This window comes from Leptosomus discolor, chromosome Z (genome assembly GCF_034619465.1).
Source record: "Leptosomus discolor isolate bLepDis1 chromosome Z, bLepDis1.hap2, whole genome shotgun sequence".
In the NCBI taxonomy this organism is placed as follows: domain Eukaryota; kingdom Metazoa; phylum Chordata; class Aves; order Leptosomiformes; family Leptosomidae; genus Leptosomus; species Leptosomus discolor.
This window is the reverse complement of record NC_141419.1, coordinates 80,031,935-80,056,476: the sequence shown is the minus strand read 5'-3', so window position 1 is coordinate 80,056,476 and position 24,542 is coordinate 80,031,935. Positions and strand designations below refer to the sequence as shown.

General features: G+C 38.2%; 1 protein-coding gene across 4 annotated transcripts in view; it reads left to right on the top strand.

Moving 5' to 3' along the window:
- The first annotated feature begins 3,986 nt into the window (after positions 1-3,986).
- SLC1A3 (solute carrier family 1 member 3) overlaps positions 3,987-24,542 on the top strand; it is a 64,143-nt gene continuing 43,587 nt past the window's right edge. For 3 of the 4 annotated variants that reach the window (XM_009949467.2, XM_009949465.1, XM_009949464.2), the window contains exons 1-2: positions 3,987-4,167; positions 23,609-23,746. In XM_009949467.2, coding sequence (XP_009947769.1) covers positions 3,987-4,167; positions 23,609-23,746 — 319 coding nt within the window. The remainder of the gene's footprint in view (positions 4,168-23,608; positions 23,747-24,542) is intronic. The other variant, XM_009949466.2, reaches the window with a different exon arrangement.

Here is a 24,542-nt window from a genome sequence, read left to right as displayed (position 1 = left end):
GTCCTAGTCCTAGTATAAAATACTGCATACTAAATGTGTTAAATCTATTCCTTATGTAAAAGGAAATTCCAGTGCATTGTTATTTCATGTATGCAAGGTGACACTGTACTACAAACTGTGACTCATTTATTGCTATCCACAGATACCTAAAATACATGTTTATTGTAATATAAAAAAATAATATTCTTTACATAGTATAGTTTCCTTATTTCACCATCAAAGTAAGAAACAGTAAAATAAATGGATGTCAGGAAATTAAGGAGAGAGGAAAAAAGACAAAGAAAATTTTGGACAAGAACATGTTGCCAAAAAGCTCTTAATAAGCTGTTTTTCTAAGCACTGTGTAATACTATCTGTTGCTCACTGAGAGCTAATAAAGTATCACTTTATTAATTTAAGCTAAGCTGTACAACTGCTTATTGTCTATTTCCATTTTGTCTCACTGAATAGCTAATTCCCTCACAGGATTATCTTTGTTTCTCATAGACTTCATTATTAAGGAAAGCATTAAATGATGACATACTTTTGGATCACCTCATTTGGGGCCTGACCCCTGTCACATTAAGGCAACTGGAACATGACTATTCATATGAACAGAGGGCAGAATGAAGTTCTTATCTGGGAAGTTTCACAGAAAGTATGCTGTACTCCAGAAAGAAAGATCAAACAAGCAGATCACTAAAGGCCAAAGATCAGTTAAGAGGTCAGTTCCCATCTCCAGGCAAAGTGGTGAAAGTATTTAAAAACTGCACCATGAAAAATAAGAATGAGACAGACACTTAAGCTGCCAGGTATAAGAAAATACAGCATGTGTTTCTATCTTTGCAACATAAGCTGTCAACATTTTTTCTTGCTTTTTAAAGACAATTAGTAAGTTTATTTAGATGCTTTTGTTCTTTCTTAAGTTAGATACCTAAGATCAAGTTTCTGTAGTATACAGCTCAATCTCACACCTACATTAATCATGAGCTAGTTTGCATTATACTGTAAGATTATTTTTCTCTGCATTATACATCATTATTTGAAGCACATTTAAATTAGAAAAGACTTTAGCAAAACCACTGCTGTGATTGTGGAGAAGTAACAACGCTCTTAATTTTATCTCACATATAACTATTTTCTGCATGTCTAGTACACAAGATTATTTCTGCACACTTAAAATTACTTTCCAGGAAAAAAAATTAAAAGCCACATCATCTATAAATTTCTTAAATTACATGTTTAGCATAAATTTCTATAAATTTCCGTTTACAGTATTTGATCATCTTGTAAGGAAATACACTTTAAAATCCCACAAAAGATACACTGAAATACAATTATTGAATATTTTAAACTGACTTTACCAACCCCTAAAATGAAAGTGTTCATCTGAAAAGTGAAAGAAAGTCTTTGGGAATTCCCCTGACTCTCTTCTGCAAGCATCTTTTCAATAGTACAAACTTTTAAATGCTAAAAAAAAACACTGAAGGCCACTTATTTCTCAAAAGTCAATGTTTTATGCTTTTCCCTTCATCATTCATTCCATGCTATTGAAACAGGCTGAATGGGGCTTAGTACCAGTGAGTTTAAATTGCTAAACAAGAGGCAAGTCTCATCATGTGTTTTGAATATCTAAGAGAAACATACAAAGAATGAAAGCTGATTACGTTTTTCTCTATTCTTGATAATGCTCCTGTTGCTTCTCAAAGATATGTCTGGTTCCCGAGTCTGGGAGGAGTATAGATCATGAATAAGTGTCTTTAAGAATGAGAAAATACGTGACAGACTCACACCATTACCTCTTTTTAGAACAAACTAGCGTGCTCACATATTTTTCCATTTCTTTAAAAAAGCACAGGAATAGTGTTATATAATTATGTTTAGGCTTTTCAGATTTCCAGCCTAGAATATCTGGTGAACAAGGGCTCCAGCCTCCCCTGCTCTGTGTGTGTATGTGCCTGCGCCATCCTTGAAATCTTTCTGGGTTCTGATTTTGCATTTCTAACGAAGCTGAACTGACAAAGCGTGAAAGTGGTCTAAAAGGAAAAACAAAGAAAGTGACCCTGCTTTCACTGTGCCAAGACTAATCAATATTCCAGAAGCTCAGCCTTCCCCTCTCTTCTGGTGTGTTTTTATTTTTTTCGGAGTTGGGCTAACAGTCTCCTCCCCTTTCCTTAAGTTACAGTGATAGTAAATTGCTGTATTCCAGAGCACATGCAGATTGTCAGGTTTCTCCGCTCCCACTCGCTTGACTCTGCTGCTGTGTATATTTGCTGGGAAACCCCTAGCTTATCTGCCATCACCGTGTTCTTAGAGTACTGAAGATCTAAAAAGGTGAGCCGATCGTTTCATTTCGTGGGGTTTTGAGTACAAAGTCTTAATTTTTTGCTCTCTGCCTTTGTATGTTACTTAATGTAATATCCTTTTGGCTGTACTCATGCTCTTTCTTGGTCTTAATATGCACTATAAAGGTCAGATTAGCCGTATTAATCATCTTGGAAAGAAAAAGCACGGTGAATGAATCTCTTTTTTTACAAAATACTAAACCTAATTATTCTGAAAAAAATCCTGCTTGCACACAGTAGTCGTGTCCAAGCTGGAATACTTACTAGTTTAAATATCTAGCTAAGTCTCAGAATGTTTCCACTCTCTAAAGAAACAAAGCATACAGCATTCTGTTAAAATTCAGAGAGGATGTGCACTAAAGTGTCAGTCTTGAAACATATGGTAGAAGCAGTGATCAAATCCCATCAAAACGAATTTTTTACATCATGATATTTCCCCTAAAACATGTTGTTTGAAACCCTTATGTATTTATATTCTAATATATCCTTTAAAAAAGTATTTAGGCACTAGATTTATTAAAAATAAGATGTTAAAGTTGGACTGTGTGCAAATGGAGACTTCAGTGCAAGCAACTAACTCTACCCATTTATTAATTTCCAATTTCTCCATAAAAACATGCCAGTGTTTTAACTGAGACTCCAGAAACAGGATTCTCAGTCTGCAAAATACCTCTGTGCAGGCTCCAGAAGCAGCCACCAAAAAAAAATTTAAAAAAAAAAAATAAAATTAAAAGCAATGTCCTAATGAAGGACTTTTAATATTAAAATATTTCAGGGTTGATTCAGTGAGTAATATCTTAAAACCAGATAATATCCCCCTAATTGCTGTCAGACCAAGCTAAGCTTTACTTTGCAATGTGAACTTATATTGCAGTCTAAAGTGACAAGCTAAGTGGGATATAGCTTCTGATGTTTTACAGATGCGCTCTGAATAGTTTATACACTTCAAAGATTAATGTAATCAACATAAAACTGTCAAAGGCATATCTTCTAAATAGTGATAAACTATCCCTGCTGTGTTTTGCCATGTGAAAAAGAGGAATTCAGCCAATGCAGTCAACCATTTAAAAACATCTGAAATGCAGAAAATTTTAAACGTGCCAGTTCAAGCAAATATTTCTCGCCAACAGTTAATGTGAAGGTGAGGTCGAATTATTTTCAGATAATATTGGCCTGCTAAACAGACGAAGAGCAAGCCTGACAATAGCTTTTCAAACATTATAGCACCTTACGCTTCGACGAATTATACTCATTTTATATTAGCATATTGCTATCTACTGAAAAAAAAAAAAAAAAAAAAAAGTTACTCCTAGGTTTTACAGCATGTAGCAATTTAGATTAATTTCTGAGGATACAGGACACATATCTGACCAGTTCCTATAATCCTTCTTTCAAAGATTTCCTTAACAGTCATTGAGGCTAGGTATCAAAACCTGCGATCAACAACTTAGGTGTTAGGAATAAAACAAGTTTTACTGAAACATGAGGAATATTTGCTTCTATGTAAACATATGGCTAATCATTCCTCTAAAATCTTATTGCAGCAGTTGGTATTTCTTCTCTTACAGGTTCCCCCAGTACCTCTCACGGAAAAGAATCTTCCACTTTTCTGAAGGGATATTGACAGAAGTTAATTATAAAAGAAAACTTTCTACAAGATAGATGACTAAAGCTAACGGAGAAGATCCAAAAACTGGAAGTAGGATGGAACGCATTCAACAAGGAGTCCGGAAACGCACACTTTTGGCAAAAAAAAAAGTACAGAGCATAACAAAAGAAGATGTTAAAAGTTATTTATTGAGGAATGCCTTTGTGCTCTTCACCGTTGTTGCTGTGATTCTTGGTGAGTAATTTGTTCAATAGGAATATTCTGTTCTCCAATGCGTTTGACAATGACGATTTGCCTGGGTGATTTGCATCACAAATGAGATCCCAAATTCTTCTACACTGATAAGAATGTTCTGGCTTGGAGAGTTTTGGCTGTGACAGCTGCATGTTGAAGTTTAGGGAAGACCCATTTTAATTACTCTTGTATTCCTAAGGAGAATTTTGGTGAAAAAATCAGCTGTTTTATGGATTCTTCTCTTAAAGAATCGTATACTAACAACTGAATTAAATGTTTTCAATAAAATCTTTTTCTACCAAAGCCAGATGCAGCAAAATGCTCAGGATGTAACTTGTATTTACCTAATGTAATCTACCTTGCAATGACAAACAGGAGTCCTTAGTGAGTGAAATGAAATGACATTTCTAGGCAAAGCATGTATTAGAGCTTCAATCTTTTCAGTTTTCCCTTGATAAATGAAAAACAATCAAACATAAGTACAAGCTTCTGCTCTCTCCGACACTCACAATCTTACACAAACACCTTTCAGATGCAATTGGGGCAACAATGGTAATGTTACTTATTCAAAGGACTGCAAGATAGCACCTGATTAAATGCCTTTTTAGACTATATGGAGAGGAATCCAAAGCATCAAGCAGCATTTAAGTTTGGAATGCACTAAAATGTAAATTTAAAATATTGCTACACATTTTGTATTTACATTAGAAAGAGATCTTCTGAGAAAAACAAGCAATTTAAAAAATAAATTTTCCTTTATGTATTACATGGTCACTTGGTAGTTTTCCTTTAATGAGATTTTCTAAATGGCATCATATGTTTCATGAAATACCATTGTTTATAGTGTGAGCAAGAATATTATGGCTTTGCTGTACTACTTTCATTTTTATTTTCTAATTTGTTTAAAATATAAAACTGGCAATCTTCTCGTGAAAACCCGAATGTTAGCACTTAAGAGTGTATATCCTACATTTATGTAGGTTCTAATGTCCTTGATAATGTAGTTCTGTATAAATCTGCTTGCTATGTTTCTGGACTTTTTTAGGAATTAAAACTTCAGGGCTTTACCATTGTTGTTACTTGATATCACAACTGCAGGGCTATTTTAAATTAATTTCGGGTTTGATGGTCTGATTTCTGGGAGACAATTAGATTAATCTTCACATTGGTAAAATAAAGCACTTTGTTGCTATAACAATGTCAGTCAGAAATGTCAGTCTCTTGTATTTATCAAGAGTATATGATCACAAGTGCTTTTAATTCCTAAACAAGAATTTATTAAATGCAAATACCCCATTTATGTCAGGGGGGAAAAATTTAGTAATTTTATCTACAGTGGTCAGGAAAGGCAGAACAAATTCAACAGGTTTTGAAACACTGTCCAGCCTCAAAGGAATGCAATTCTCAGATTGTCGCTTGTCTATACTGCACAAGACCAATGTGGTCTTGTAATTTTTTCACTGTCATCTAGCTCCAGTGTCAATCCCATAAGCTTGTCAATGTAGGAAAAGAAATGTAGGTTGGACAAGTGTTTTTACTGTTGTTACATGTTCAAATTAGCTTTAGATGACTAGTGACAAACATCTGCCCACAGTTCCACTACCACCTACAGCAATGGCAGAGAACCAGTAATGCTGGAACACAAGTTGGAGAACTAATGAAAATGTGCAGCCTAGGATAAGCAGGCTGCTCCAATTCTGCTCATGAACCTATAGACCTATCTGGTGTAATACATGGAAAACAGCTATTACTATGACAGAACACTCCAGAATTTTTTTCACGTTTGTTATTTGTGGTGTAATTTTCTGGTAAATCTGTATGATTAGAACAGTAAGTTCACAGGTAAGATCTGGTTTTTTGGAGATCTTTTTTCTGTTGTGGAAATATTCAGAAGTAGGGAACAGTTGGCTAAAGAGTTTGGAAAACACTCAGTAATTGAACCCCATCTGTCTAGTTTGGCAAGGACTAAGTTGTTATCGTCTGTCAATTGGTAATCTGGGGAAAATCAGATGGTGGGCTTGATCCCTTTCCAAACAGACAGTAATCAACATTGCGAAATTAACCCACCAATTAGTGCCACTGCCTGTCTCATAAGAGATGCCTGGATGTGAGTGTAGGTGGAAACCAAACTATACTCAGGCCACGGTTGAATCATCTATAAGAACTGATGCTTAATGCTCTCTGTAATCTAAACAGAGAGATGACACCAGTTTTTAGGACTGTCAGTCCAGCAATTTTCATAAAGACTGAACTCAGGAAAAGCAAAATTCTAGCTTTAAAGAGAGTAACACTTCTTCAGAAACATTTCTTTCAGTCCTCTTCGGTCAACAGACTGACACGAAAAAGCCTATTTAATAGATGATTTCCGATTTCTTTGCTGAACAGGATTGATGCTGATAGAGGTTAAGTGGATAGGATCGTATGTCTTAAACCATTTTCAGGACTGCAGTTTATAATAGGCACTTGAGTTTGTGTCTGTGGTAACATGCACTTTGTCATGAAGTGGGTAGCTGCAACATCCGTTTGTTTTTGTTGCATACTGGTATTTTGCAGACAAAGTAGAGATTTTCTAGCATTCACGTGAGGAGAAGTACAACCACCACTTCTGCTGTTGCTCTGATTCTGAGCTAATTCTAAATGGAATTTGCTAGCTGCTACAATACAAAACCAATTAATCTTTAAAAGCATAATCATGAAGATGCAACGAGTTATAATTCAAGTTGAGTTACTTAGCACTATTCTCCATTTCTTAAACACTTTATGAAAGGTCCTTCTGACCTCACATTCTGCATAGATAGGAGTCTGTCTAGCACATCACCGTTATCATTGTTGTTGTTGTATTAGTAAAATTTAAACTGCTCTCAAGTCCTTTGAGAAACTTTGAGAAAAGCATGGTCAGTAAACAAGTTACGATGTGGTTTTTCAGATTCGTCTAGTACACCTAGAAATATTAAATTAGTCTTCTGCAGTAGATCTTGGCAAAAGCCAAGAGATGAGAACAATTACGTGAGGCAAATTTGGGAAGCTGACCACTGGTAAATTCAGTGTCATGATGACCAGGAGCAATTTAAGGTAGGCTAGGGGTCATGCTAGTTCATGGAAAATCTGCAGGAAGTTTTACAAACTTTGAAGTGCTAGCCAAATCACTGGCAAAATCTCAGGCAGTGCCCTCTCTCCCACGCTACTTAGCTCCATCATCCTGTCCCCAAAATGCCTTCCTTTCAAATACCCTTCCTTCAGGAGACTATCTTGATTCTCTGCTACTTACCTCCCATTTTCCAAAGATGCCACAAGAGTCCAGACTTTACTCTGGCAGTAGTCCTAAATGTCGAAGAATCTCCTGTGGATTCTGAACTTGTGCTGAAGGAAAGATTGAGACACACAGAGCTGCTGAGCAGAGACATCCTGAGAAGCTGTTCACAGAGAAATACTGTTTTAATTGAGGGGCTCAGTGACATAGAAGGAGGTTGTGGAGTAAGTACTACAAAAAGCAGTTTCTCCATAGTTATGAAGTCATTACAGCTCCAAATTATTAGCTAAAATTCCCTTTAGGTTGCTGCAGTTGTACACTGGGACATTCAAGGCGGACGGAGATGGATCCAGTTCTGTTTCTGGCTACCTGTTTACTGAAGGGAGCGCAAGACTGGCTGAGTCATCGAACCCAGTCTGTAATTGCAGACAATCTCACAATAGATGTGAAATATAGATAGACCCATACAACATCTGTTCTACAACAGCGTGCACCATACATAAGATTGCAAAACTTTCCAATGCCTTTATAAAAAAAAAAAAAAGACTAGTTAAAAGTACAGGAAGAAGACAAGAGAGGTGAAGGCATTGCCAATGTCCCTATCTCGCTGAAAAAAACAAAGATTTAAACAAAGCAGATGATCCTTCATAATGCAGAAGGCAAAAACCCCACAAAACCCCTAAAATATCTGAACAGTGAAAAGCTGTGCAGAGCAGCTGATTCTCCTATCTCAACATACCCCTGGTCTGAACACTTTAAAATAATTCCTAAGAGGTACAAGTCTGTAATACGCAGGTAGACAGAATCCGGGATGTCACCCACGAAAGAGTGTGTCTTGAAGTGACATCTTTTCTGCTACTGGCAGATCCTCTGTATCCACTGAAGACGGAGGCTGACATACCCAGAGAAGAGTATTTGACCCTATTACGAACTAACAATGAACACAATGACAGTGCCTAAGGCAGCCTTGGTAAAATTTGCATGAGAACAAAGCAAAGATCCATTGCTATAGGAGAAACAGCTGTGGGAGGTGAGTTCTAGATGAGAGCTTATGTTAAAAAATAAAGACACATGTGATACCAGACAAAAGGTTAAGATGTGTACAAGACAATCAAGATAGTCTGGGGACAGCTAAGGAGAAATTCATTCTGTTTACGCTTAACTCAAAGGCTGCCCCTGTCCCAATGCTCTCCTAAAGAACCTACCCATCACAATTGCTTTCTGAGTGATAAAACCTTGCTAAGCAATATCCTGAAAAAATTACTAAGCAGAACCTTAATTCTTTTTCAAGTTAACAAGAAATAGTTATAATTTTGGGGAAAGAACATAAACAGACACCATGAGATCTAGAGTAACATTTAAAAATTCAAAAGAGATTAGCCTTTTCAAAAGTGAGAAAAAGTATAGAAATATAAAGAACTTTAACTCTGCTATTAAGTAGCCATTAATGAAAGTCAGACTATGAAGTATGAACAGTACACTAGTTCAGCAGTTAACTGCAAAATAAAATTATGTTAATTTATTATCACAATCTTAATTTCTTACTTATTTCAGTAACACTGGTGAAACAGCACTGGTTCTTGGACTGCCATACTTGGCACAAAGCAGCAACAATAAACTTGGCTACTTTGTGACAACTGTGTGTTCTGGAGACAGCAGCTGTGCATATATGTACAATACAGATACAAAATGTGATAAATATAGACTTACTCCTTTCTTATTATCTCTAAATTGTCAAATCAGTGGCCTTGCAAAGTAGTGGTCAAAAGTAGTATGTCTGACTGGTCATAAAACAATCCAGAGAAACATGCATTCACTGCACTCTTCATACAGTTTGTGAAAAGGAAGGTGAGATTCTCAAAATTCTCTCTGGAAATTACATTTAAATTTATTTATGTAACACCACTTCTTACAAAGTATATTTTAAGGCAGTTTCCACAGTTGTGTGGAATGCAGGACAGTAACTGCATAAGATATTTAGGATGTTTATGTGGTTTCTTGAAGATTTTACAAGAAAATTCCCTGAATGCCAGTAGAATATGGGAATCAGGCTATCAAAGATTTGTTACGACAGAAACAGTGGTCATCTCAAACACTGTAAAAAAAAATTTTGTGTTGAGCATCAAAGGGAACTAAAAAGATATTTCAGCATCGAATGAACTAGTATTAAGGCTTTCACAGAATCACAAAATCACAGAATGTTAGAGGTTGGAAGGGACCTTGAAAGACCATCTAGTCCAAGCCCCCTGCCAGATCAGAACCACCTAGAGTAGATCACACAGGAAAGCGTCCAGGCAGGTTTGGAATGTCTCCAGAGAAGGAGACTCCACAACTTCCCTGGGCAGCCTGTTCTGGGGCTCTGTCACCCTCACAGTGAAAAAGTTTTTCCTTATGTTAATGTGGAACCTCCTACGCTCCAGCTTGCACCCGTTGGCCCTTGTCCTATGATGGGCCATCACCGAGAAGAGCCCGGCTCCATCCTCCTGACACTCACCCTTTAGGTATTTCTAAACATTATTGAGGTCACCCCTCAGTCTCCTCTTCCCCAAGCTGAAGAGCCCCAGCTCCCTCAGCCTTTCATCAGAAGGGAGATGTTCCACCCTCTTCATCATCTCTGTGGCTCTGCGCTGGACTCTTACAATCAGTTCCCTGTCCTGCTTGACCTGAGGGGCCCAGAACTGCACACACTATTCCAGATGGGGTCTCACTAGGGCAGAGTAGAGGCGGAGGAGAACCTTTCCAGTCCTTTCTACTTTTCAGTAGGTGTGCACTGTAGTCACTGTGGTGACTGCAAAGCAGTACTAAATCATAAGCAAGGTGCCAATGGTTTGTATGCTGAGTAAGTGTATAACTTTGTTAGAACCTTACTAGCACCCTAGCCATTGTAAACCTAGACCGAAAACAATGAAGCTCCTGACCAAGGAGTTTTAAATTAGTCATTGATACAACAAAAATAGATGATGCGGAATAGGGAAGATACTATGGAAAATACGGAAAGAACAAATGGAAATTGTACCAGAGGAATTTTACTAAGAGCTGGATTATTACCTATCAGACTCGAAGTTTTACTGACACTGTTTGTACTTTTAATCAACAGGATGAAACCACAGAGTGTGTAGCTTTTAATAATTCATACAAAAGAAATTAATTTTGATGACAGATTTTATAAGGCATTTTCTAACAAAGAGGGGAAATAATAAGCCTGATGAACTGTACAACAGTGAAAAAGAAAACAGTTAAAAGCAAGAAAAGAGGCAAAGAAAACCAAAAGGATAGCAGGAGGATCAGTAGGATAACAAAGTGTTAGTTACTTGTATTTTGTGGATGTTCTCCCACATCCTTTCTCTTAGTAGCAGTTACATTCACATTTTGAACTCTTGTTCAATTCTGTACATCGAAGAAATTAATTTTCTTGCCTGAAATGTCCTTGTATTTTCTATTGGCATGGATAGAAGATCATAAATGGAAATCAATTCGACAGAAAATGTGTGCTTGGTTTTCAACATTTACTGTAACTTGGCATAACTGAAAATTCATTTATTCAAAAAAGGTCTATAAAGGATGAAACTTAAGTGTTAAGCTTTATTTACATTGAACATAAGCTGGTCCCTCAAACTGTCTCTAGTAAATGCCCTGGCTTTACCATTCATAAGGACTAAATTAAGAAAATAATAAAATTGCCTTCATAGAATCATAGAATGCATTGGTCTGGAAGGGACACCAACGGTCATCTAGTCCAACCCCCTTGCAGTGAGCAGGGACATCTTTAGCTAGATCAGGTTGCTCAGAGCCCCATCAAGCCTGATCTTGAATGTCTCCAGGGATGGGGCCTCCACCACTTCTTTGGGCCAACTGTTCCAGTGTTTTACCAACCTTATGGTAAAGAACTTATTCCTAATATCCAATCTAAATCTACCCGTTTCTAGTTTAAAACCATTGTCCCTTGTCCTATTGCTATGTGCCCTTGTAAACAGTCCCTCCCCACTTTTCCTGTAGGCCTCCCTCAGGTACTGGAAGGCCGCTATAAGGTCTTCCCAGAGCCTTCTATTCTCCAGGCTGGACAACCTCAACCGTCTCAGCTTGTTCTCATAGGGGAGGTGCTCCAGCCCCCCGATCATTTTCATGGCCCTCCTCTGGACCCGCTCCAACAGGTCCATGTCCTTCTATTGAGGGCTCCAGAGCTGAACGCAGCACTGCAGATGGGGGTCTCACCAGAGCAGAGTAGAGGTGGAGAATCAACTCTCTTGATCTATTGGCCACACTTCTCCTGACACAGCCCAGGATGCAGTTGGCCTGGGCTGCAAGAGCACATTGTTGGCTCACATCCAGCTTTTCATCCACCAGCATCCCCAAGTCCTTCTCGGCAGGGCTGCTCTCAATTCCTTCTTCCCCCAGCCTGTATTAATACCAGGATTGCCCCAAACCAGGTGCAGGACCTTGCACTTGGCCTTGTTGATCCTCATGAGGTTCACATAGGCCCAATTCTCAAGCTTCCCAAGCTTCCCTGGTCCCTCTGGATGGCATCCTGTCCCTCAGACATGTTAAGCACACCACTCAGCTTGGTGTCATCTGTAAACTTGCTGAGGGTGCACTGTATCCCACTGTCTATATCACTGAAGATATTAAACAGCACTGGTCCCAGCACAGGCTCCCGAGGCATACCACTCGTCACGCGTCTCCATCTGGACATTGAGCCATTGACCACTACCCTCTATACCCCCTTATACAGCAGGACCCAGGGAATTCCTGGGAATACTAACCAAAAGCATTTGATAAATAAGGTTACTGCATGTATTTTGATGTCATTTAAAATAATTTATCTTGAAAATACATACATTAAACAAACATGGATGTACAATCTAGTCCTTCAAAGCCTAAAAGGCAAGCAAAGGAAGCTGCATATGGAAGTCAAATATTTTCAGTGCATGAGCAAGGGTTAGAAGACACATAAAGGTAACCCCTCAAGTCCACAAGCTAAGCATATAACTGCCTAAAACTTGCCAGGAGAAAAACAAACAAGCAGGTTTACGTTCCTGCTCCCACTCCTTTCTGAGTGAGTCAGGACCATGCCAGATATTTTCATCCAGTCAAGATCCAGAACCATAAGGGCCCTTAACTTGGGAATGGTGTCAGCAATGCTTCAGGAATTGGCTTGCTCTTTTACTTTCAAAAGGCAAGTTATAGGAGGATGCAATTCCACTATTCCTTTCAAAGTTTTGTCACCAGGCAGAGGGAAACGCAAGACTTCAAAAGGCAAAAACATATGCCAAGAGAGCAAAAGATGGCATATTTTAACCTATGGCTAAAACATTCATCTATAACAGGGAGTCCCAGAGTGTGAAGTAACCCTTTGAGCAAGAACACAGGGCATCCTAAATCCAGGTGATTCTCTGCATGCGTGTGTCAGTCATGTTCAGTTTCGAGACCTCGGGACTCAGCCCAGAATTTGGCAAATAGATGTTTAGGTCATGGCAGTCCTGAGAAGAACACAAGAAAAACTGTGAGAAGTGAGTGGTCTTCCAAAACAAATGGAGAAGTGCTCACTTAAATTTTAGATTTCCAGAACTAAGCTTTTTTATATAATGGGACTTTGAAGGTCACAATTTGCACTCACGTACTTACTATGTAATTAAGTATTGTTCCAGGTGCCAGTTTCCCTTTGCCATTTTTATGACCTTTAAGATAGGGAAATTCTGCCATTCTAAATAACATCTAACAGCGAGAAGAAAGGCATCACAACCTATATGGAGGCCTCACCTAAATTAATCCTTTATGCTACAACATATCCTTCAGATGAGTTAACTCACAAGAAGTTAGGCGTGACACCTCTTTTAAATCAACTGAAATAAAACACTTCTGGAAATTCATGTGTTGAAACAGGCTGTTGATCAGTAAACTAAATAGATGGAAGGTTCTAGCTATGATAGTTTCATAGTCATATTGAGGTTTTTAGGGATGAAGTGGCTCAAGTAACAAAATCAAACACCTAGGGACTGAAAGCACCCTAGCTATCTTTTGAAAAAGGCAGTAACATGATTACATGAATTTCAGTCATGAACTTGATTTCCTTATCAAAAGAATCCACTGAATGATAAAACAAACTTGAATAAAGGATTTTGGTAATGCTTACACCTGATACAGCAAAAGTCTTGTATTTTACAACAGGCAGTGCTTCCTCTCAGTCTGTCCAGGTTGTTTGCGTGTGTTGGCAAAATACAGGACAAAAAATTCTTTAAAATCTTTTCACAAAGTCTGCCATGTGAGTTACATTCCATGACCAAACAGCTCTGGAATAGGCATATCTTAATTCAACAAAATACTTAATTCTCAGTGGCAAACATCTCAATTACAGATTTAGACTATCAGCACTAAGCTGAATTAACAGGTGATTTTGTAGGAATGAAAAGTTGGGCTAGCTCCATAGAGATATGAATGCATAATTTGCATGTCCCACAAGTGACTGTGTAAAATTGCATATCAAGGAAGCCAAGCCTACAATGAAGTGTTTTGTAGTGTATATCTAAGGCAGAATTAAAAAAAAAAAAACCAAAAAAAACCAACCAAAAAAAACAAATAAAGGCAACTATCAAGGTCTAACATCAGGCTCTTCAGCTAAATTACACTTGAAGTTTTTCAAAGTAGAACTCTGTTCTGTGAGCATGTTTGCACTAAGTTCTTGGCGCTGAGGGACCTCCGTCTCATTGACTGCAATTCCTATACTGTGAAAAAGACAAAATGGGCAGCTGAAACAGTGGTAGAGAAAAACAGAATTCAGTGTTGTTAAGGACTATGTCAGCTTCCAGTTGAGGAAAAACAGGAAAGAAAGAAATGTAAAGGCAAGAAAGGAACTATGTAAACTTCAAGAGAGCAGCTTTCTTATCTATTGGGAACTATGCTTTACGGGAGTAAAAAACATTAGCATTAGTCAAGAAGGTGAAGCAGCAAAGTAAATCCATGCTTGAAAAACCCCAGTTATTACAGTAACTTTGTAAAGCACTGAGTAGTACCGTAACTTTAAATAATCCTTCACAAAATATAATCTGGTATATACTGTGAACGCCTGATCTTTTTTACATGCATAGTAAGATAAAATTCCTGAATTTTGATGGAATTATTTGGGGTTTTTTGCATCAAAGTATTTTTTCTATAGCTCAGAGACTAATAAGAGTACATAAACTAGCAGTAGTTACTCTTTCAATGAAGTCCTTTGTCTGAGGATGAAATCAGGAATAATGTCCTTATTCCATAAAGAACATTCTGCTTCAGTATCAGCAATGAAAACTCTTCTTCGTTCCAAATCCTCCACAAATGCCCTGCAATTGCTGGTCTTGTAAGTAACAACAAAAGAGAAACCAGAGATGAGAAAAAAAATATAGAGAGAGTTCAAGGACAACAAGGGAAAAAAAATTAAGAAAAATCCTGAAGGCAAATGAAGAAGCAGAAGTTGGACAAGAAGAGCATAATCTTTTGGACATGTTCTCAAAGGAAGAAAATTACCTCCTAACTGGGGAAGAAGGGCAAATAAACTAAATAACTAGAGAGAGAAGAGAAAAAAATGTGTAACACTGGAGCCAAGAAGTAGCAAAGGACAGATTTCAGTGATTTTTAAAAAAAACTCTTTAACATCACACAGATGCTGTTATATCCTCAGATTTGGTATAAGAGACATCCTGGTTTAGGCAGTGAATGTAACTCTTATTTCACTATACACATGATTTTCTCTGGATGTCTGTTTTTACAGCATTAGAATTCTGTCCAGGTGGAACTGAAGGCTTTTTTGCCTGGTGTTTTCTGATCTTTCACAGCTTAATTGAGGCAGGAGTTTCAGCTAAATTGCTTGATGTCTGGAAGACAAGATGTCTGGAAGGCTGTCTTAGAGAGCCCCAGGACGCATGTATGCATGCACACTCATCCTGTAGCATCTAGACAATGATTTTAGCACACTCAGAAAGTGTCCAGCCTGACACAAATCAGTATGTGCCATTCAGAAATACCATGGTTAGTCTGTTTGTGCAAAGTAAGTATAATGCATCCTCAACAAAGTATATATGTGTTTTATATACAGATAAACCAGGTAGTTCATTCTTCCCAACAGAATTGCCAACAAGATGTAAGGTATCACTTTGCTGTTAGAACCATCCCATACCACAATGTATCGTATCATTGGGATCTTCTGGATCCCAATCATGTCTAGGATATCTAGCTCTTCTACAGTACTTCTCCCATGACATCCCTCATGATATCTCTCAAGCAAAGGAGGGGTAGCTATTTGTGTCCAAATGAATCCATATGCCGCTTCCATATAGCCACCTATAAGAGCTACTTGTAGCACAGCTCTTTAAGCTCTTTGTTCCAGTGGCACCATCCGGTTAAAAGAGAAGGAACACATTACACAAAAATATATACAGCTATACATGTGAGATTCTCTGTTGGATCTCTCTCAGGTGAGAGCTTTAGAGGAATAGCAGCTAGTTTACTAAGCCAACTGATACCTGGTCTTCTTCAGGTATCAAACAGAGAATCAAGTTCATCTGTAAAATGTTTGCTCTAAAATTAGCCTCAGAAGAAGAAAATTAAGGGAATTTTAAGCTACCTATTAGCTCCAATTCTGGCTTGCCATAGGAAGAGTAACTGTCAATGTTGCTTAAGTTATGTTTCTGTGATTGATTAAGCCAGTCCTATCTCTCTCCCTGGCTGCATATTTGCACCCCCAAATGTTTGCTTTCCTCCCTTGCCATCACACCAGCACAATCACCACCTAGCACAGCAGTAAACCTGTCTAGGGAACTAATCTGGCAGAAAACTAACCCAGTTAAAAATAGTTCCTCCCTGATTTAGCCCCCAGATGAGATCATCTCAGTATCTGACAAGTACAAGTACATTGAAGTAAGGACTTCAGACTTGTCTAGTTTGGAAAAAAGGAGGCTGAGGTGCAACCTCGTTGCTCTCTACAGCTTCCTGAGGAGGGGATGTGGAGTCGAGAGGGAGGAGCTGGTCTCTTCTCCCTGGGATCCAGTGACAGGACACATGGGAATGGTTCAAAGCTGCACCAGGAGAGGTTTAGGCTGGACATGAAGAACTGTTTCCTTACCAAGAGGGTGGTCAAACAGTGGAACAGGCTCCCTAGAGAGGTGGTCGATGCCCCAAGCCTGTCAGTGTTTCAGAGGCCCCTGGACAATGCCCTCAGTAACATGCCTTAGGCTTTGGTCAGCCCTGAAGTGGTCAGGCAGTTGGACTAGGTGATTGTTGTAGGTCACTTCCAACTGAAATTACTCTGTTCTGTTCTATTCTGTCCTGTTCTATTCTATGCTATTCTATTCTATAAAAAAGATCAGTTTAGATTGTAGTCTCTTCCTGGCCATAGCAATTTGCTGCTCTCCACAGCATAATTCCGCTCATCTTGATGTCAAACATGCCCTTCCTTACCTTAGTTATCCGCCTGCCACAGGACTGGGACAAAAGAGTCTGTAACTGTTTCTCCTGAGCCAAGAGCATTTCTCCGTTTTTGGAATGAAGACTCATAAAGTGCTTTTTAGGTTATCCCATCAAATATGCTTTGTGTGAAGGGACTTTAAAGGGGGTCATAATCTTACACCTTTAGGATAAAATAGACCAAAGAGATTCAATAAGGCAGCACTGATGGTTGTATAATACAAGTAGTTCTCAAATGATTAAGTACAGGGACATTGCTGCAGTCCTAAATTTAATGAATCGAGTAAAAAAAACCAAACCAAACTAAACCAAATACTAGTTAACTACTAAACAATAAAAAAGACTGCTGCAGTATTTAGGTATTGATTATTTAGCTGAAGTACATAGTATTTAGGTTCAATAAAATGGTTTCAAAGGGAACACACCTCCCTACCCACCTAGGGAAAACCAGAAAGTAAGGAAGGAGTGAGTGATATACAAGAGGGGTGAGGATGGGGGAAAGGTTCGATACAAAATTATAGGAAAAAAAAATGAAAATCAAAAGCATGCAAGTGAATTGGTGAGTCTGTGGTTCTTGTGGCAAGCAAAGAAGGAGATTAGGAATGACTGTGATTTTGTCGGCAACTTGAAGGATTTCTTATCACTAGAGAAGATATTTACCTGTTTGTCTCAAGTAAATACAGTTGCAGCCTTATCTGAAACTGGTTGTTGGAAGAAAAGGTGTCAGAACAAAATGGTAAATTAAGCAGAAACAAGTGACCCAAAGAACAAAAACATTCATTCCAGAGCTCTGCAGGAACATAAGAATGAAATGGCTGTGCAGCTAACAAAAATATACAATGTCCCATTAAACTGGTAGGAGCTTGATTCTCTTACTGGCTCTAGCCCAATTTCAGTTATAGAACAAAATGTTATTTGCTTGCCGGTTACAAGGTTTTCTGGAATAGCGCTATTAGCAGCTGTTGCTTTCATGCACTCTTCTACCTATTTTAAGGTATTCTTTTCCAGTTTTTTACGAATTTTTCTATTTCCTGCTGAAAAAGAAAGATAAATCTGTACCTCATCTATTAAAGAAAAGGGTATTGATACAGAACTCATTTAACTGTTTTGAGATTTGCTGGTAAAAAGCAGAGGTGTATGTAGCTCTTATTGGGGTATTCTGTTTGAACTGGCAATTGCTAATATAGAAAGGACAACTCTTGCACTGTCATTAATGTGACACCTCGTAATTTCCTCTTGAAATATACTTGAATGATTTTTGATCTATTAAGAAGTTAAACTGCTAGATTTTCTACTTTCTGCATGAAAATACAGCAGAGAGCACGGACGTTATAAAAAACATTAACTCCAAATAATGGTATGGTCTTTGTTCCTGTGTGTTTCTGAAATAAGAGACCAGAAGCTTGTAAGGATTAATTTTAAAAACTGAGACTTCACTTATTTACAAAACTGCTGTTATTGTTCACTTAAAGACATGATGACAATTAGGAGCTTCTTTATTCTCTCAAATTTTGAATTATTTGAAGCAGTGAAAAAAAAAATCCTCTCAATTAAATTTTTATATCTAATTCTTCTAAGTAGGCCAACCAGCAGGATAGATTTAAGCTTCCCTGAAGTTCTTGAATCAGCATTTAGATGTGGGTAGAGCCACAGCTGTCATCTCCTAAGAGTTATGGTGGTTTTTTTTTTTTTACTAATGTAGTATTTTAAGCCTGTGTGTAGATGTGCAACCTATTTCATATGCACAACATAAAGAATCATGTGAAACAGCTCTCTACCATTGTGAGATCAAGGCATTTTGTAATACAATTAAGAACTTAATTTTCTGCGTGGAGAACTTTAAAGTTTATTTTCAAATTCAATTTAGGATATTATAAGTAAATTCACGATATTCTGTTAGATCGCTACAACAATTACTTTGATTAAAAAAAAAAAAAAAAAAAAAGTACCATCTCCCCATCTCCATAACAAATCTATTCCTAAAAAACTGAATATTACAAAAGTATTACTTTTTGTCTTGCTGCTTCAGACCCTGATTTTAATGCCTACTTCATCACACTTTGATGTTAATCAATTTTATATAGAAGGTTGTATGTTTCTTAACAGTTACAGGTATACCCTGACATGAAGACTTTATTATTTCCTTTCAGGTGGTGCAGCATCTAGGGTTGAAAACACTAAGCTATTTGTCTATGTCTTCCTATATTAGGGATTGGAAGCAATCGCAAATCGCATCTGCCATTTTTTCTATTTCCATCCCATTCCTGTCACTGTCAGAATTATTCTCACCTTCTGCCCTTTCAAGTTTTAAATCCTTTCTTCACTGTATTCATACAGACTGAATTTTATTTTGAACATCTACATTGGTATAAAAATGCCATAAAATAGTTTAGTTAAGGATTGTTCTGATTGTCATTAGGATTATCTGCAAATCAAGTTTTCCATAAATTTGACTGTATCACTGACAAGAACACCTCTCAAATCTTTTTATAACTCTAATCTGATTTGCTTCTTCATTATGAACTGTATAAATTATTCAGCAATATGGTTCTGTTATATAACTATACACATGTATAGAACTCGGCTCCTTAGTTTAAATAAGCACTACAGATTTTTGTCCAGAAAAAAACTATCAAATTCTGTTGAGAAACCTACTCTTCCTGCAGTGCAGAAACAGTACACCATTTACTATTTGAGAGGTCAGGCTCTGATAGCATGTTGATTAGTTGTTCTTTTCTGCTACAAAGGGTAGATAGAAACCTGCATAACAGGTTGCGGGAACTTGTTTCACAAAAGGCTTTGTTTCGTTACAATTTTCAGAATTAATCAGAAACTTGAAACTTTTACTGAGAAAGAGCAGCTCCAGTATTTAATCTTCTCAGTCTTGATTGTTGAGGGTGCTAAGCACTACAGCTCTTACCACACACAAAGATGTCAATGGCTGTTGAAATACTGCACACATTCCGAAGGTTTTCTACCTCCTACAGGTCTTAATTCCCCATTTTATTTTGATACTTTGTCATTGTGTCTATCTTTAAATCATCATTGTATGCTGTTATCTCACTATTTAAAACCTGTGAATGTTGCTTCTGAGAAGTCAAGTCAAAGAAATGAAAGCTAACTTGTCAAGTTTGACTTTTGTTTCAAGTTCATAATTTTTTTTAATAAAACTTTGTTGTACAGGGTGTAACACCCAGTATCTAGGTATTTAAACTCAGAACAGAGAGCAAAGTTTCATCTCCATATCTAAAATCAAGAGAGACTGATAAAATCATGCTGTTCTGCTTTCATTATCACACATTACAACGAGGAAATAATTTGATTAAACTCCTTCTTGTGCTGCTAAGATCACTATGTGAAAATATTTGAATTAATTTTCAGAAACATCTGTGAAGTAACCACTACTATACCTATTTTAAAAGTAGGGAAACTGAGTCAAAGAAAGATTCTTATGGCTTAGGCATGACTGCATATAAATTAATAGCAGGGCTAATGTTAAGGCTGAAGAATTAGTAACTATAGGGTGTTGACCCAGTTCACCAGAATACACTACCAGGGCACATTTTTTCCACATCGCAGAAATTCTTTTTGTAAACTGCAGTGCTGGGCAACCCTGTAATTATGCACAGAGCACTTTAGAACAAAAAAAGCAGTAATTCTTGGCTCAACAGGTTTACATGGAACTTCAGAAACTTACTCTCACTACCAATAGTATTCATTCAAACAGTCATCTACTCAAGCCTTGATTCTCTCTTAGGCTATTTTGTACTGCTTGGACAGTAGCAGACCAGATAATCGAGCTCTTACAGTGTAGCATAAGGACTAGTTCTTATAGCAGCCTCAGAAACCCTTATAACTTCAGTAAGCCATTGTACTAGTGCAGAGATTAATTCATGTGGAACTAATTGCAGAACTGTGGCCTAAGTAAGAAACTGGCCTAGCTCTATTTGCTTGTTATCCAGTTGTCAAAATGTAGTGCTCATTAGGTGCAGAAACAAAGGGTCCAGATGGATTCTTTATATCTGAGAAATGTGTTTCCCATATAAAAAGAAAATAATGAGTACCACGGCAGTGGAATTTATAACTTTATTGAAAAGAAGGCAAACTCTAAGGCAGGTCTTCGAATAAAGAATAATTCAGAGGCCCTTCCTCTATGCATTTTGTGATCTACTTTTACGTAAAAAAGTCATTTATGCAAAGTGCCCTTTGACCACCTGAGTGTATGGACACAGATGAGACTAAAACAAATACCTTCTAGGCCCTCTACTTTCTTCCTTAGTGTGAACTCCATGCTGGGCTCCAATTGTGCTCCAATTACTTTTCTCCCATCCTCTAACACTGAGATTTTCTGTCCCATGCAAGACATTTGTGGACTTCTCTAACTTAACCAACCTGCTGAAGTACCTAACAGCTTGATCAGACAGACGGCGGTCACTACCACAAGAGTTATAACTGTTTTTTTAACATCAGCAGATGGCAACAAGCTCGTGTAGGAGGCACAACAGCATATTTTAGCTAGTAAAACATGGCATGAAGATATTATCTGCTGTATGGATGTACCAACCTAAAATCTGATTAAAAACCCCAGCAAAATCACAAGGTGATTAAGAATTGGAACTAGCAGTTTCCAGAAGTGCTCAATGTTACGGCATTTTTGGGACATACCCAAGTTCTAACGTGATCTAGAAGTGAGTTTGAATGCTCTGCTGCCTAACATCACTGAGGACATAGTTTCATGAAAAGTTTTAGGACACCTAAGTCTGCCTGTCCGCCAAAAAGGGCAGTACCATTCTTCTCCAAGTCACATTTCTATTTATTCCCTTGTGAAGGTACCAACACTTGTTCAGCCATGCAAACAAATTACCTCAGGGAATTGATCTGGCTGAAAATTAACCCAGTGAAATAAATTATCTTTGCAGAAGGATCAATTCTCTGATCTAACTTTCTTTACAGCCACAATTAGCACAATGCCAGTACTAGACAGTGGGAAGAAACAGGGAGTCAGGTATGGGAAGGAGGAATAGTTGAGTTTCACTCTCTGTATGGTTAAGGTGTTCCAGAAAAAGCAATAACTTGCCTGGCTGGATGTAGAAGACCTACATCAGATAGGCACCAAACATTTAACACTCAGTAAATTATAACTAATTATGTCAAGTAACCAAATAATTGATCAAATAAGCAAATAAAGTTGTTGGTGCCAAGTACAGGACAACATCTAGAAAGTTCTAGCTGAGACATTTACTTTGCCATACATCAGCCTGCCTATGTCTTCCCCTTGTAAATTTATCTCACAGAATCATAGAATCACAGAATGGTAGGGGTTGGAGGGGACCTCAAAAGATCATCTAGTCCAAGCCCCCTGCCAGAGCAGGACCACCTAGAGTAGGTCACACAGGAAAGCATCCAGGCAGGTTTGGAACGTCTCCAGAGAAGGAGCCTCCACAACCTCTCTGGGCAGCCTGTTTCAGTGCTCTATCACCCTCACAGTGAAAAAGTTTTTCCCTATGTTAATGTGGAACCTCCTGTGCTCCAGCTTGCACTTGTTGCCTTGTCCTGTCATTGGACATCACCGAGAAGAGCCCGGCTCCATCCTCCTAACACTCGCCCTTTACATATTTCTAAACACTAATGAGGTCACCCCTCAGTCTCCTCTTCCCCAAGCTGAAGAGCCCCAGCTCCCTCAGCCTTTCATCAGAAGGGAGATGTTCCACCCTCTTCATCATCCCTGTGGCTCTGTACTGGACTCTTTCAAGCAATTCTCTGTCCTGCTTGACCTGAGGGGCCCAGAACTGAACACACTATTCGAGATGGGGTCTCACCAGGGCAGAGCAGAGAGGAAGGAGAACCTCTCTCGACCTACTGACCACACCCCTTCTAATACACCCCAGGATGCCACTGGCCTTCTTGGCCACAACGGCACCTTGCTGGCTCATGGCCATCCTGCTGTCCACCAGGATTCCCAGGTCCCTTTCCCCTATGCTGCTCTCCAACAGCTCAGTCCCCAGCCTATACTGGTACACGGGGTTGTTCTTTCCCAGATGTAAGAATCTACAATATCTCAAACACCATTTATCTGTTCCCAGCAAAATAAATAGATTCAGGCACTCCCTTAATCCACTCCCTCAGGCACTGAAACCCACCACTTAATCATCAAGCAAGACCTTCCAACCCTGATTAGCTGCTTCTTTGCAAGTGCCTATGTTTCTGGAGGTAGGTATGTGTAAAGCTACTTACCTTCTGATGCTATTTTGCTGTGTAAAGACCTAACCACAAGGGGATTCTCAAATACATCTGCCTCGGTTATCTCATCCAATCTGAAGCACTACTACAGGATCAGGCCCCACAGAGTAAGCAGGCATGGACAAGACTGCTGATGATTGGTAGCTAGTAGGTACATGCATTGCGTACATGATTACACTCAAAATCCCAGAATTCAAAGCACTTGACTTCAGTAGCAGGGACTGTTTCCTTTTAATTAATGCTCTAGGTGTACCTTTTACATTAGCCCAGGTATTAAAAAACAGCACCACGAGTAACCTTCTGAATCTGTTACAGTGGAAAATAATTTAATGGCTTCAGCAGTGCTACTTGTAATAGTAGTTGATATCTGAGAGAGCAAATCAGGAGTGCAATCTGGAGCATAATAAAAACTGCATGTTACTATCAGATACGTCAAATTAAGTACTATACAGATACTCATGGTCAGATGTTACTACTACTTTACAAGAGTAAATAATGATATCTTTTCCCTCTTTTCAGGTGTAATCCTTGGATTTTCTCTCCGCTCATATAAGATGAGCTATCGGGAAGTCAAGTACTTTTCGTTTCCAGGAGAACTACTCATGAGAATGCTGCAAATGCTGGTCCTGCCACTAATTGTATCCAGTTTAGTCACAGGTAAAACATGAAATAGTTCTTTTATATAAATTGATAAAGATGCATACACCAAATATAAAGAATGAACATTCCGTGTCCTAAAAGTGTTATAACCTGCAGACAGAGACACCTTTGCTATTGCTGTTTTAGAGACAGTGTAACAAGAGGTTTGACTTAATACACAAGGAAACTCAAAGATGCTTTTCCCCATTTCAAGACAATCTGACTATACAAGTTACTACATGTAGCTGCTACAAAGCTGGCTCTGTACTCTAATTTCTCTCTTTCTGAATAGATATTTCCTCCACAATGTCTTATTTTTATCCAAGATAATGTATCTCAGAAAATAGTTCCAAGACCCAAGAAAGTTTAAACTATTGATCATGAGCAATAATCCATGCCTGTAACCCAGATCTGTAAAACATCTGTCTACCTCCTAATTTTTTAGTAGCAGATTAGAAAAAATAGGTGATAGATGGGATAGATTGGATAGTTTGGAAGAAACTTCATTCCAGAAGTTCTGTTTTCCTGTCTTCTGGTCAGCACCTTCAAGCCCTCTTTACTAAGTTGTTCATTGAGCTAGAGATACAATAATTAATTTCTTACAATGATGTATGCCTTGTCACTCCACCTAAGTTTTATGCAAGAGGTCTCAGATTTTTTTATAAATTTTCAGGATATACTTATGATGTATTTATCCCTTTAACTACCTGAAGAAAAAGAAAGCATGGACTTTGGTCTATGGTCTAATCAGTGGTACAGCTTGGAGAACGTAATCAAAAAAGCCCACTGTGCAGTCCTAGGATCTAAATACCTA